Source organism: Papaver somniferum, chromosome 6 (genome assembly GCF_003573695.1).
Source record: "Papaver somniferum cultivar HN1 chromosome 6, ASM357369v1, whole genome shotgun sequence".
NCBI classification, from domain to species: domain Eukaryota; kingdom Viridiplantae; phylum Streptophyta; class Magnoliopsida; order Ranunculales; family Papaveraceae; genus Papaver; species Papaver somniferum.
Window position 1 is genome coordinate 12,723,909 of NC_039363.1, and position 15,560 is coordinate 12,739,468.

At 37.2% G+C, this 15,560-nt stretch overlaps 1 protein-coding gene across 1 annotated transcript; it reads left to right on the forward strand.

Moving 5' to 3' along the window:
• Window positions 1-7,156: 7,156 nt before the first annotated feature.
• Window positions 7,157-9,344, forward strand: LOC113285972 (purine permease 3-like). Its single transcript, XM_026534702.1, has 2 exons — window positions 7,157-7,347; window positions 8,902-9,344. Exons 1-2 carry the CDS (start codon window positions 7,276-7,278, stop codon window positions 9,253-9,255), a joined length of 426 nt encoding a protein of 141 aa, XP_026390487.1. The 5' UTR covers window positions 7,157-7,275; the 3' UTR covers window positions 9,256-9,344.
• Window positions 9,345-15,560: the final 6,216 nt, after the last annotated feature.

Below are 15,560 nucleotides of genomic sequence, written 5' to 3' on the forward strand. Positions count from 1 at the left end.
ATCCGTTTACACCTTTATCCAAATAAAAAAAAAGTAAAAAAGAAGGTCGGATAAGCATCAAACTAAACTAATAGACGGAAAAGTTGATGTTGTTGTGATGTTGTGTAAGCATTCAAAAGCAACAAATATTTGTAGGTTTTTCGGTTTTTATCTAATAGAAGTCATCGCCGGAAGATTATCTTGTTGTTGAGGTGTTTCAACTTCTTGAATTAATGGATCATTAGTACTTTCTTGGAACTGTGGTGAATTAAACGCATTTGATCATTCTTTCGGATTTGCGTTCTTGAGTCTAAACAATCTGTTTGTACCCAAAAATATTTCTAGGCACAGAACACGATTGATTTGTGATGATGATGTAAATTAGGGTTAATAACACGAAACAAGCATAAAGGTGAGAGACACGAATTTTACGTGGTTCGACAAGTTTTGCCTACATCCACGGACGAATCCCCGTAAGGAGAGATATTTTATTGATGTATGCATTACAATGGTTTTCTAATCCCTTTTAGGGTTTGTTGGTAAATTTTCGTGCACCAGGGATTGTTTCTTTATGGTCGAGATTCCCCTCTATTTATACAATTAAATATATATGTTAAACCCTAATTTCAAGAAAAAATTCAAATGGAAGTAACTTGGCCAGCAAATCATCTGGAATATTCCAGAACTTCCCTCCAATAACTAGGTCAGCAAGTCATCCAGAAACTTCTAGAATCTTCTTCTAGAGTTTTTGCGCTGGATCGGTGGAAACGGGAAAAATCGACAAGGGATTGCGAGTTTGACCAACGACCTTGACTTTGACTGATAGGGTTGACTTTCGTTGTTGACTGCGACTATCGATCTTTGACTCGAGATATGGCTGGGGACTAGATGGAGGCTGGCTGACATCACAACTGGCAACATGGATGGAGGATGGCAGCGCGGCTGAGTACTTAGCAACACCGCTGACAACATGCATAAAAACTGGTTGGCGGCATTGCTGGCAACATGATTGGAAACTGACTGGAACCGTGACTGGCAACTTGGTTGGAAACTGGCTGGAAGCACGACTGACAACTTGGCTTCGATAGTTGACCGAAGTTTGACTTTAACCATTGAAAGGTGGTTGACTTTGACCATTGACTTTGACAGTTGACAGACGTTTGACTTTGACAGTTGACTGGTGGTTGACTTTGACCATTAATCGGCTGGAAGATTCGGTATCCTGCATACTAAGTTGGTTGGCTGAACGACAGACTTGAATGAGGACCAAATGGTGGTTCCAGTGGCAATCTGGTCCAATATTGTGGCATTTTTACTCATGGTATAAACATAATCTCTGCGGCAAGACCTTATTTTACAGTTTAATCGACGACGAATAATTTTGAGAATCGACGATTAATTACGGTTTAAAAAGGAAAATAGAGGGAGGGGAGAAATTAAAAAAGCTAAGCAATTTGAAAAGAAAATAGTAGATTTTTTTTGTTTGTTTATCTTTTATTTGTGAATTGTAATAAATAAATTTAAGTTTACTTAGTCGTAGGAGAGTAATATGGTACAAAATATTAATCAAGAGGTAATTTGGACATTTTGTATGTACTAGTTTTACCATCTAGCCACATTAATGAAAATTAGCATCCCCGAAGAACTATGATTTTAGGCATACCAAAAACTTTTTGAGGCATACAAAATAGTTTTCCCATCCTAGGTGACCTTATAAGGGGTGTCTATTGGATAGTTAAATTACCTATATACCCTTGAACCCAAAATCAAAAAATAAACTATCTTAAACATATCTTCTTCTTCCTCCAGCTAAACCACCTTCCTTTTCTCTCAGATTTGTTTTTCATCACTGTAATTAATTATCGATTCGTGAAAATTTGATTATAGGTTAAATTGAACTATATAATGGATCGTACAAAGAAAAGAGCAAACGTCAGGAGTTCTAAATCCTCTTTCAATCCATGAATTAAAGAAGAAGAACCAATTGAATATGAAGGTGTAAAAACTATAATTGAACCGGAAATTGAATCGGAAATTCAACCATTTGAAGCTCCAAATACTGAAATGGGGATAAGAAGGTATTCCCTACAAACCCAATCTTTTATTTGTTGTTTTTCATGGATTGAATGGGTTAAATTGCTAAAAACTTAGGGTTTTTTACGGTTACAGTGGCGTGTTCGGCTGATAATCGAGTTGAGTTTTGAGCCGAACTGTTCTTTAAATTTCACCCTGAAAGTGTCTATGAACAGTTCGGCTAAACCGTAAATGTCAATTTTTATCCGAGCCCCAAAATGTGTATTGAATACGTCACAGAACAGTGTCAGGTTCGGCTAATACCTTGCAAACCTTCCCAGCCGAACCTGAGAATTGAAATTTACCCCAGGTGGTTGTCAGGTTCAGCTGACTCGATTAGATCACTTTCAAGCCGAACTTCTCTCTGTAAACACTTCGAAAATATTGATTTGCAGGCTCTAGGTTCGGCTAGCTCGTGTTGTTGACTTATCAGCCGAACCTTTTCTTTGCACACTCAAGTTTTTCGATCTTGTTTTGGCCATAACGTTTTCGTCCGGTATCGGAATGACCTCATTCTTTTTGTGTTGTGTTTGTATTTTCATTCTCTTGAAGTTGAAGATAAGATCTAATTGATTTTAATGAGTTTAATATGGACTTTGGTATTCTCCATCATTAGACTTCACTTTCTTAACATTTTTAGTAATTTCCGTTTTTTTTGTTTGGTTCATCCTATGAAAAGGCTGCATAATAGAAAACATATGTAATAAAAATCCTAACCCCTAAGTGTGTATGAATTTAAGTGTTTCATGGAAAATCAGTATCATGTTCGGCTGATGTGATTTTTTGAATATGAGCCGAACTTGGAAAAATATATAGTTCGGATGATACGATATTTAAAGTGAGAACCGAACCTAACTCTCAGGAATAAGTTCGGCTAGTTATTAGACTTTAATATAAGCCGAACTAGGATCTTGCAAATAGGTTGGAAGTTGGAAAATGAAGGTTCGACGTATAACGTCAACAAATTCAGCTAGCCGAAGTGTTCATTAATTTAGTGGGTTCGGCTTATATTTTTAAGCCGAACATAGTCCTGGTTCGCCGAACCATGATGAAAAATACAATTTTTTGATGATTTCAAGCTACAAAAGTGAGATTAAACATAAAATAGAAGTGTACATGTGTGTTAGAAGCATTGGGTTCCTCATATATGTATTCATCATATGGATTTGGCTCATAAAAATCATCATCTTGAGTTTGAGTTTGAGTTTGTGTAAAATCATTCTCACAATCTAAGAAATCAGCCATTTCTGGATCATTGTTGCAGTTGTTATGTATTTTCCTAGGTTTTTTAGATGAAGAATGACCCTCTTCATCCTCCATTGAATCAAGAAGAAAAATTTTCTCACTTTCTCCTTCTCTCCTTCTCAATAAAAGTTTTGATTTTTTTTTCCCCAAATTTTTTCATCTAAACAAACCTTTATAATTCTGAAAATTATCTTAATCACTAAACAAAAGTTTTAATCACTAATCCAGATTACTAACACTAATACGTAAAGGGTAGATTTGCCATTAAGAAAAAAATTGGTTAAGAGGATTTCTGATTTTTTTATTTCACATCCTTTTTTGTCTTTATTCAGTATGCCCAAAATCATAGTTCTCCCTGAAAGAAGCTTTTCATAACAGGCCCCGAGTTGTTATTTGTTGGGATTCCTAGAGTTCATATCAGGTTGGGCCACCAATGAAATAACTAATTCAAACTCTCTTTTCTCTCTTCTCTCTCTTTCTCATCCCTTTCTCAAAAGAAAGAAAAAAAAAATCTTTGAGCAAGAATTTTTTATTCTTTCAAAGTTTTTGGTAATAGGTATGAATAAGATGTTTTTGTATCATTTACGGTGTCTTTTGACATATTTCTTCGGCGTTTTGGGGCGATTTTTCTTCGTCAATGTGGGGCGAGTTCTTCAAATTTTAATGATTGGTTTGTCGCTTGCTTATCTCGATACAAAAACATCAACGGTCGCTTTCAATCAGCATCTGTGTTTGTGTGGATCGACAAATTCATGGGCAAATTACTCCTTTGTTTTAGGAGCATCTCTTATCGAAGAAGACTACAATCCGATTAAATGGTCGGAAATCATTTCTGGATATACCATCATCTCTCCTTTATGCATAAGAAGAAATTGGATATCTTTGCAGTCTATTGCTCTTTCTCTTCGCGATCTACGTATAGTTGATGTCCTTATTTGTATTAAGGTCTTGATTATCTTTTATTATGATGTTTTTGTTATTTTTATAAGCGAACATGTAATCACTATTTTGATTTGAATGAATTGAAATATTTAAGAAAAAAACAAAAAAAAAAGCTAGCACTTTAGTGTTACGATAAATTCGCATGTTCATTTTTTAAAATTGTACTTTCTTGTAATTAGTTTTATGTGTAATTTCTAATGTGCAATCAATCTTTCAAAAAAAAAAAATGAAAAAGGTCGTTCCTTTGTCTCCACTTTTTGGTACCGCTCTAGTTGTGGCTTCATTTTCATGATTTTGATGATATATGTAGTGGGAGTCCCGGTGGGTGAGGGTGGATTAATTGTGCATCAATTGGGCGATTGGTCCAGGGGTATGAACGTTGCATTTTTTTCCTATCTGTTGCCTAGTTAGTAAATTCGCGAATCATTCGCGAATTTTTCCGTATCATAAATTTTACCGTCTTATTCGCGTACGTTTGCAATTCCGAACCCAAGTCGCGTATTATGTGGCATTCCCGGATTATTCGCGAATCGTTCACGAATTTTACGTATCCCGAATGATACGTCCGCTTAATTCGCCATAAATTCTTTAGCTTTTACTTTTCAAAGACTCCATTTTTTGGGCTTTACTGCCTCCCGAGCATACACGACCGAATATTAGAAGTGTTGTAATTTTTATGAAATAAAAACGAGTGAAGAGATTTGAAGGTGAAGGTGGGAGAGATCTTAAACTCACTAACCAAGCATCTAAACCACCATACGACGTCCTCTTGGATAACTTTTGTTGTATATATTATTAATATCATCATATTAAGTTTATTTTTTCTTTAAATAACTCACACATATGCATAAAAATTAGTCTATGACCTTATAAATACAAATTATTTGTTATATATAGATACCGAATTTCCAAATCCGAACTCACATTTATAAATCGAATTATACACGTACATATGCCGTTCCGAATTACTGACGAATCACGTCCCGTTGACCGAATTTTGGACCGAATCTGGATTTTACAAAACCGTATAATACTCGTACGTTTGTCGTTCCATACGTTTGCCGAATCCCGAATTGCTAACTAGGATCTGTTGCCCTTTTTTATTAGGGATGGCAGTGGTTGCCACGTATCCGCACCTGTTAATTTTTACCAGATTTTTTTATTTAATAATCAGTCGACCGATAATAGAAATTCATTTCTGCATCCGAATCCACTAAGTTTTTTTTTTATTTGAAGCATGACTTTCATTAATTTACTTAAAGGGCTAGTACATGAATGTATATGATACCCTGAGATTCATCGGTTACAATTAGAATGGTATGCCATGAATCTAGAATAGCAAAGCACTGAACATAGCGTCAGCAGCAGTCTTTGGATCCAAGTTACATCGTGGGGAGATGTCGTAGTCGAAGGTCATAAGGCCTCCATTCATTGCTTTCCACAAAAACAGTCGTATGTTTGATGGACCCAGCCGATCCCATAAGAACATTGATGATGATAAGGGTGTTTGATGTGCTTGATTCATTAATCCACTAAGATTGATGAATACCGGATGATCCTATAACCACCTGGAAATTACATAAGAGAAAGACATAACATCTAATTTGGTTGTGTGTCTTTAAACATTTTTTTCTCATGGCTTCAAAATTATAGCAAACTCAATTTTGATGACTTTGTCATTCCCTCGTTTCTTCTAGAACAAAATCATCAACACATAAAAATAGAAGTTGGTAAATGTTATTTATAAATAATAGTTACAACATATATTTATGTTGTCGGATAATTAGGATAGTAGTGATCCCGTATCCATGTTCAAAAAATTATTCTAAAATTTCGGTGGACTCAGACAAATATCGAATATCCAGCTATCTACTGGCAGACCTACCTACAGTACCTACCAATGTTGGGTTAACTGCTCAGTCATGAAAGCAAGAAGAAATTTACATGCATTACAATTCCCAAGTAACTTTCAGTTGGTTCGTCTTAATGTTTCACCATAGTTTATCCTTTTTTTAGGTACTATTCTGTATGGAACATGTGATTGAAAATGGAAGCTGGGAGATCTCCTTTAGACCAACCACTGTGGACCTTCACACCTACTTCACAGGAAAAAAATCCTAGGGGAAAAGCACACTTCACGTAGGAGTTCCAAATTTGTGTAGAACTAACTCACTCATAAATTTGCATGTAGAGTGATAAACTGTTTGGTACTTCAAAAATAACTTTCAACTTTTAGTAGAGGATGAGGTTTCACCTTTCAATTTAATGATCTCTTGACTTTGATAGGCGAGTCTTTTATGTGTGGGTGTTTTCCTTTCCTTCTGTTTTCTTATTTTCTTGGTATAGATTTCAAGTGTGTTTAAAGAGTCGCCAAGGCATTACTGATATTCCTTAGAACAAGATGGAAGCTATCAAGAAAAAATACCTTATGTTGTTCAACTGTATCTTGCTTGCAACTGGTCTCACCGGTGGTCCGCTTCTTCTCCGTCTCTACTTTATCCGTGGCGGTAAACGGATATGGCTCTCGAGTGCGCTAGGTAGTGCAGGTTGGCCAATCTTGATTCTTCCACTCTGTTTTTCATATATCTTCATTCGCGGTGGTGGTATTGAAATTAGCAGAAACAAAAGATGGTATAAAATTTTCAGCATCACACCACCTATGATTATATTTAGCGCCTCCATTGGTCTCCTCATGGGGTTAAATGATTATTTATACAGTCGCGGGGTTTCTATTCTTCCTGTGTCGACGTCTACACTAGTTTTGTCGACTCATCTGGCTTTTACGGCTGGTTTCACATTTGTTATAATCAAGCAAAAATTCACTCGGTATTCTGTAAATGCAATTGTGTTATTAACAGTTGGAGCTGTACTTCTGGGTTTTCATTCGGATGGTGCTGGAAATCAGTCCAACAAAGATTACTACTTGGGCTTTTTTCTCACGGTTGGAGCTGCTGTGACCAGTGGATTGTTGTTTCCCTTGGTGGAATTGATGTATATAAAAACCAAGCAAAGCTTAACTTACAGTTTACTAATAGAATGCAGATTGTGTCTTCTGTGGTTGCTTCTCTTTTCTGCATTGTTGGGATGTTTGTCAACAACGACTTAAAGGTATCAGATTCTTCTGAATTTTACTACATTAAAAGGTTATTTCGTCATCTTTTCATTGGTCGCTTTAATTTTTTGTCGTCTCTCCTCGGGACCACCACATTATTATCACCAAAGAGGATCTACTCATATGGCTATATTCACTCTATTTCACATGTTAAGAGACGAGTTTTTTAATAAAACCTAAACCGTTAAGAATTTGAAATTAATATTTTAGGGATATGTTTCTATTGCAAAGATCTATGTTCCAATAAAAAATAAACATCTTTTGGTATTTATAACAGTACCATTTATTACATTGAAAATTAGCCGAAAATCAACGAATTCTCAATCGTTGAAATTAATATTGATAGATTGTGAGTTTTGGTACTTCGGAACATGCTCATTTTTCGTGGGTATATGAACCCTTGTAAAAGGAACATATTCTCAAAATATTATCTTCAGATTCATCACCATTGAAATTTTTCAAAGAAAAATATAGTTCAAAGTTTGAGATATTGTGAATATAAAAGTGTGAAGGGATCTCCTCCCTCTATCATCAATTATCAAGTTTCCAATCCATTTAACAAAGTAAAATATAAAAAATACTTAAATTAGTCAAATGAACAACCGATGAAAGGATGGAAAACATGCATTCTGGTTTTTAGAGGGTGTGCAATTTTACAATATACATGAAAAACCGCATGAAATTATTAGTATGTAGAGATTATTATTTATTATTCGCATAAAGATACATGTGCTAATTCCACTATTAATATACAAGATTTTACAGGTTCCGTGTATCTTAAATTACTGGATGATCTACAAACCTGTAAATGATGTTTTTGATTTTTATAAATATTACTAAGGAATAGACGAGATATTTTGCATTCGCAAGTAATAAGATGGGTCCAAAAATTACATTTTCTTTTCAAATAAAATAGATAAATGTTTTACTTCATTATAAATTTTAGTTAAACTAGATCTATGATATTCAAGTGTGAGGAAGGATCCCTTCCCATGTTCTATCTCACACTATCTTACACTTTAGACCTTTACTACTTTGAAGATGAGCTGTTGAAATCAACAAATTTCTAACCATTAAAATTAAGATCAGTAGACGGTGAGATTTAATATTTTAGAATGAGTTCAATTTTTGGTAGTAACGTAGAGCTTTGCAAGAGGAACATTTCGTCAAAATATTAGCTTTAAACCGCTATCGTTTGGTTTTTATTCACGAAAAACAGTCTAAAGTGTGATATAGTGTGATAATAAACATTTGAGAGGATCCTCCTCTTCAAGTGTAATGACCATTATCACATAGGAGATTGGAAAAATTATGTATCTTAAATTGTAAAAAATATTATTATTTATTAATGACCCAAGTCGGGGCAATCAGTTGTTACCAAATTATAGAGACTATAGATTAATATAAAAAATATCAATATATTAAGGTTTTACCATAGATGGTTCAAGCTTTGTTGGTTGAAGTCAATTGCCAATCATGAAAGGTGCATGCTTGTGTCGTGCATTCTGCTAATACAGATATTTGTATGTTAATATTTCAATTTGAATTAGGAAATTCCAAAAGAAGGTAAAGGGTACGAGTTTGGGGAGGTCAAGTATTACGTAGTTTTAGTAGCTATTGCAATTATGTGGCAGATTTACTTCATTGGAACAGTAGGAGTTATCTTCTGTTCGACATCTTTGCTTGCTGGTGTTATCGTTGCTGTTATGGTACCCGTTACAGAGATTCTAGCGGTTGTGTTCTACCACGAGAGTTTTAAATATGAAAAAGGCATTGTTGTGTTCCTTTCACTCTGGGGTTTCATGTCTTATTTTTACGGTGACTACATGAAAGCAAAGAAGCAGAGTTCAGAATTAGATCCAGGCGAAAACTTCCCCTCCAGAAACCAACTTGCAGTAATTTAATACAAGGATATTTGTTATTTGAGAGTATTTTGCTGCACTGCTATAAACTAGGGCGCACATTCTCCGTAAATTCACTGAACTCGTTTGTAAACCACATTACTATTATTCTTTCTTATGTTTCCAATGTATGTATCAGTTGTTAAAAATTAAATAATTGTCAAATACTAATTGAGATAGGAAAGGTGAACCTCAATTTTAATTTAAGAGGTGGGGAATGAGAATCATGATGATATTTTAAAGAAGTCTAAATCAATCTCTTCATATTTTTGGAAATGATTCTTGACAGCTATATATTTCATTACAAGTACGTTAGAAGCATAAGCATCTTTACTTTTTTTTATCTTTTACTTTAATAATTGTTTTATTAGGAGTGTTACGGTTATATTCATATTTGAGTCACTAAATTTAAGCCTTATCTGTTTATTTGAGTTGTTCCTATAAGTAGAACAACAAGTTATTTTTTTCAAAAACAACCAATAAAAACCACTTTTACCCTTCACTACAAACTCTTTCGTGGAATCAAGAGCTAGGGAGAAACCCTAGACATTTCTTCGATCCTGAGACCTTTTCAAACTCTAAAATCATATCAAATCCTCTAAAACTCTCAACTGCTTTCCTGATTTTTATTAAGTCATGAAGTTGGAAATCCAAATCATAGCTCACCGTTATTACTTTGTGTACGAATAAATCTGCTTCATTTTCTTCTTCTGCATAATTTCAACTACAACAATAAAACCACTATTTTACCATCTCTTTCCGTTTTATCTCAATAGCTCACCACTGCAACCTCCAATTACTTCTTATTATCCTAACACCCCAAACATAATAATCTCAATACTCATTTGTTTCTTTATTAAAATAGATATTTGACCTAAAATCAGATCTGATTTCTCAAGCGTCTGAGCAGAAGAGTATTGTATTTTTGTTGAAGAGTCATAACCTCTGTATGTTTGTATTACTTGTTCTTCAGATGATTCATTGCATATCAAGGTAATTTCAGACCTATTAAAACAGTTGCAAAAAATTTAGGTGACAGATCTGATATTTGAAATTAACCTCACAAATTCAGTCTTCTAATGCAAAAAGAATGAGGTCATTCCGAGTTCGGATGAAGAAGTTGTTGGCAAAACAAGTTTTTTATCGAATAACAAAGACATAAAAGTTTGCAAACTGGTATGTGTTTTGAGGTAAAAACTGCTTTTACTGGTTTTGGTAAATTTGGGTGTGTGTGGATGAGAAACGAATCTAAACCCTAAACAAATGCACTGCACGGGAGTGTTTTTAGGTTCGAGAAATCAATCTGTAAGACTCTGGCCTAAACCAAGAAATGGTTGTTTCAGATTCAATTCGGTCACAAGGTGAAGGAGAAGGGTTGATCTTAGTGAAGAAGGTGTTGGCTGGTTATGACTTGTATCAGAATGATGAACTGGCTTGCACAATGTAAGCTATCAGTCCTGGGTGTTTTCTGGATACGATGATGACAACACTTGGTTTTTCTGTGTTGTTTGGAAATAGGTTGGAAAACCTATTTATACAAGTCATTTGAGAGCAATCCTTATCTCGTAGGAAATGGAGGAAGTTGAGTGATGAAGTAGCGGGGTCATGTAGATGATTGTCCCATGATCACGCCTTTGCCCACTTCGCTCATCATCATTAACCGTCCATCTTTCCTGACACGTTCTCGTAATGGGCGCGTTGCACACCGCACGTTGTAAACCGCCAGACCAATACCCCAGTAAGTATCCCCCATTTTGTGACATGTTTGATGTATCGAATGAGCGGGTCAAGTTGTGGGACCCGTCGCAGGAAATAGCATACGGTGCTATTAGATGCATTCTCGATGCATGTAATGCATCACTTTTAATCAAGCATCTCAAAAAAAAATCGATATGCATGAAGCATCGCTGTTTTAAAACTTGATTGAGTAAGTCGCGAACTAAGCGTCTTAAAATGGCAGCACGTCCAACCATCTTCGACTAATCGTTTGGAATCCACATGGATGGGCCATCATTTGGTCGATCACTCCCTATGACAGAGTGGAAGACGGCGATCATTGAGGAACTTCATTGATTGCCTAATTTTTAATCCAAGCCATCCGACCAAGCTGGCAAAGTTGGACGAACGAGATGATTTACGGCACATGTTTGCTGCCGTTGAAGGAATTTAGAGTTTTTTACAGGTGTGCAAACATCACTTTTTGGCTTGATCGAATCCAAGCATTGGCACTATTTTTGAGTGGGCCGATCGAGCATGCGTGGAGACGGCTCACTGACGTGCATTCCTACACCTGTCGGTCCCACAAAGATTCGATCTAGGTCACTCAATTTGACCGGCAAATATGAGTGGTCGTGATCGATTTGCGACAGAAATATATTGCCGCAAAGCGGTAGTTCGGGTTTAAACGCCATGTGACCTATCACCTTTGGGGCATGTGTTTCGAGGCACCGGGTCCCATTCTGCATAGGTCGTCCGGTCACATGTAAAGGTGGGCCCACGGTGATACTGTTGACATCCTTGGGACCTCTTGAGTCTATAACTACACTGTTCGTTTAGGCTGGTGAAGATCGATGGTCACGATCAATTTACGACAGATGTGTGTTGCCGAAAACCCTAATTAGGGTTTTGAAACAGCCACGCCCGCACGACTTTGACCAAACGGTTTTGCATGTTGTTGGCCTCTTTTGGGGAGATCGATCGTGTGGGGACAATGTTGGGATAACGGTGAACTTATGTGCACCTTCCTGATGGTCCGAAACACGATCTAAGCCATCCAAATAGACTGGCCAAGTTGGATGGTTGTGATCGAGTTAAGATGCTAGTGGATTTACGCGACTAAATTCAGGGTTTGGAAGCATCACGCCTGCCATGGTTTGGGAGAGCGTTTCACAGCTCAAAGGCCCCACCGTGTACAAGTCGTTCGAGCAAGAGGAAAGTGGGTCCGGCGGTGTGCATGTCAGAATTCCCTTAATTGCTCCTGTGATCATCTAACCCGTCCAAGCAAGCATGCGAAGTTGGACGGTCGCGATGATTTTGAGACTGTCTTGGACAGTTCAAATTCGTTTGAGCTTCTCTTTAACCAGCGCGACTTCCCTACTTAGGGTAAGCATTTTGATGCGCTGGGAGACGCATGGTGATGTTCGGCTGGTCATGGCATTAGTGGGCTCGTCGGTGGTCATCGCGGTGATTTCCTATTCCTGCCAAGGTTTGGCTAGGCTTGTTAAATCGTGCGACTAACTTGTGTGGCCATGATCGTTTCTGAGACTGATATGGACAGTCTAGATTTTCCTTAAGGGAATTAAGCGTGTTCGATCTCGCCAACTTTTAATTAAAAAGTGTCTGAATGCGCTGATCTCTTTGTCAGAGTGTGGTGTAGCCTATGTGAGTGTTTTCATGCAGGTCTCAATACTGACACTTCGTGGGATTCATGCTACTCTGTTGCGAGCGAACATTTAATCGCCATGTCATGCCAATACTGAGAGTTCGCTGGGGAACATAGCATAGGAAAACATTAGGAAGGCCATGCATTAGTGAATAATGCTGGTGCAAGATAAAATTTATAGAATATTTGGGATTGTTTCTACATGCACCATTCTGAGTAAATTTTATACACATAAATATATTGAAATTCTCAATACATATATGAGCGAAGAGTCTTAGGCACTCAAAACTATTAAATGGCTCCATTTCATTAATGAATAATGCAACTAGGAGTTTAAATACTCGTTAGGCTCTATACTAGTGAACAATTCATCTAGGAGCTTGAGTTTCAATACAATATGAAGAGCGGCATAGGCACTCATCAGATTTTGATATATTCTTCAGATTCCCTGCGGAATATGGACATATCAAGGTCTATTACTTCCGATGTCGGGTCAGGTAGATATATTTTTATAATTTTCTCCCTAAACTAAAAACCACCATCAACATTAAGTCCCCTGCTTAGTACGTAACAGTGACATTGTTGCGGGGTAAGCACTAGATGGTGACAATCGAAAAAACAAAACCAATAAGATGAAGTAGATAGATGTTACCATAGGTATATCACTTGGTTTGAACTTCCCTTGCAGTCGTAATGGTGAAGCAGTTTCTAATCAGGGCTACCAACAAATTACCGCTCTTGCTCATCAATGGTAGGAAAAAAAAGCGGCATGTCCGGTCAAGTATTTGGATCTCAACTAGATTCTCTGAATCCCGTTCGTATGAGCGAGAGGAAGAAACCCTTTCTGGATTTAAAATTTCGTCGGGTGTAAAGGGAGCTTATGCTCTTTCCTGTTTTGTACGAACATCAAGACCCACCCATTTCATGTACACCAAACAACAGCTAGGTAAGTGCATCTCGTCTTCGTATTCTTAATGTGAGTGAAATATCCACGTTTAATTCGATGTGATTGACTTTCTTTGTTAGCAGCGTTAGAGCGAGTATCAACAGCAACAAAGCAATCTGGGAATATTTCTGCTACTAAGCCAAGGGGAATTAATGATTCCAAAGACACGCCCAATATGGATGATGAATTCTTCGAAGTGTCATATACGGCTGTTAGGACTCATCTTAATCACGTGACGACTCTTCTTCCTGTACCAAAGGGTGTAGAAGTTGTACCATCGATCTCCACTGGAATGTGTAATTTCTGTCTCCAGCCTCTCCAATAAATTTCAAAATTTTCCGAACTCCGTTATGCTCGATTGCGAGAGGCCTTGACTCTAAGTTGTTCGGTGGTCGTATGATTGGTATCCTCTAGGCAAGGTGGAGGCAGTCCCCAGGGGAAATAGGTTCTGTCAGAGAGGATTGCAGGTGGCGCTCGAACAACTATAGTGATCTCCAATTCTTCGAATGTACGTGTATGTACACGTTTTGCTCTGTTTGACTGGCTGAATTATCTGGATAGCTTTGAACTAATCTTTCTCAACTTTTTTCGTAGTTTTAATGCTTTGAGAAGATGAACGTCCTTGTTGGATTTGCACAAGTTGCATGTATCCGGGATGATGTTGCAGGAAAAACCGAGAGGTAATGGAGGCGACCGACTATGTTGAGGATGTGACTGCGCCCTCGACCCTCAATTTGATGCTCCTCATATAAATCACGTGTTAATTGGGGGGTTCAGCGTGTCAAGAAGTATGCTGCATTGTACGCCCGAATATTGAAGAAGTATGGACACATTTCTATGACCAAATGTGTAGTATGATCAGGCACGCTACTTCTGGATGAGTGATTGAATATCGTAAGTACCCTCAAAACATGTGCGTATACTTCGAATTAATGTTTCCTGGTTATGTGAAGAGATTTCCAAAATCCTAAATTTGCATTTAGAAACTGTCTCAGAAGTTGAAGTTGAAGCAGGCTACTCTTCGGGATAAAAAGTGTTTTCTCTAAAAAAGATGAAATGTCGCTGAATAATTTCCCTTGAATGCCTTTATATCCTTCCCAGGACTTTTCCCTTTAGGTGTTTTGGAAAGACAAGACATTCCTTTGTGGTTTTATTTGGTCTTGAACAGGTAGGCGGCTGCTCTTGAAGAATAGAGGTTTTTGTTTTGTGAAAGAAATGGTGTTTCACTGAAATCTTAACTGTGAATGCAAATTCGTGCAAGCATTTTGGATGAATCGTAAGTATTGTATGAAAACAAGGGAAATACTAGGGAAATGGAATATAATGTTTCAGGAACTGACGGGAGCTATCTAGTGTGTATTGCTACTCCTCCCAGTTGTTAGTACCAAGGAGTTTGCAATAGTCACCTTTTGTTCAGAAACTAGGTAAGTATCCTGCTGCTTGACCTCTAGATCTCTTATCCTCGATCGAGACTTCTTCTAAACATTTAATAAAATATTAACATGGACCAGCTTCCTCTTTATATCGCCTAGTCACAGTCGGGTTGACGATCGGATCAAGTCCCCAGTTCTTGATGAGATGAGTATTAACAGACTGGAAAAGAGGTTGTTCGAGAAGACTTACTCGTGCATTTGATCCTCTGGATATACGATACGGCGCTTCTGGACTTCCCTTCGTAGTCCCTGCGTTAATCAACCCATTTCCCAACTCGACATCTCTAAGATAAGCAGTGATAAAGAGCCCCCAACCACTTATGTCAATCATGTCTTCCAGAAGAGATTTAGGCCCGAGGGCAGCTTCATCGATCAAAGGTAGTTCCTTTTCCGATACAACACAATTTAGAGCGGTAAAGATATCTTGACATTATGCCTTGGACAAAGAGAGAATTTCACACGCATGTTCCATGGTTGATTGCGCAATTTTGAGTCCCAGAAAGCATGCAACAGCTTCTAATAAGAGGATGGTATTTGTACACTCCTT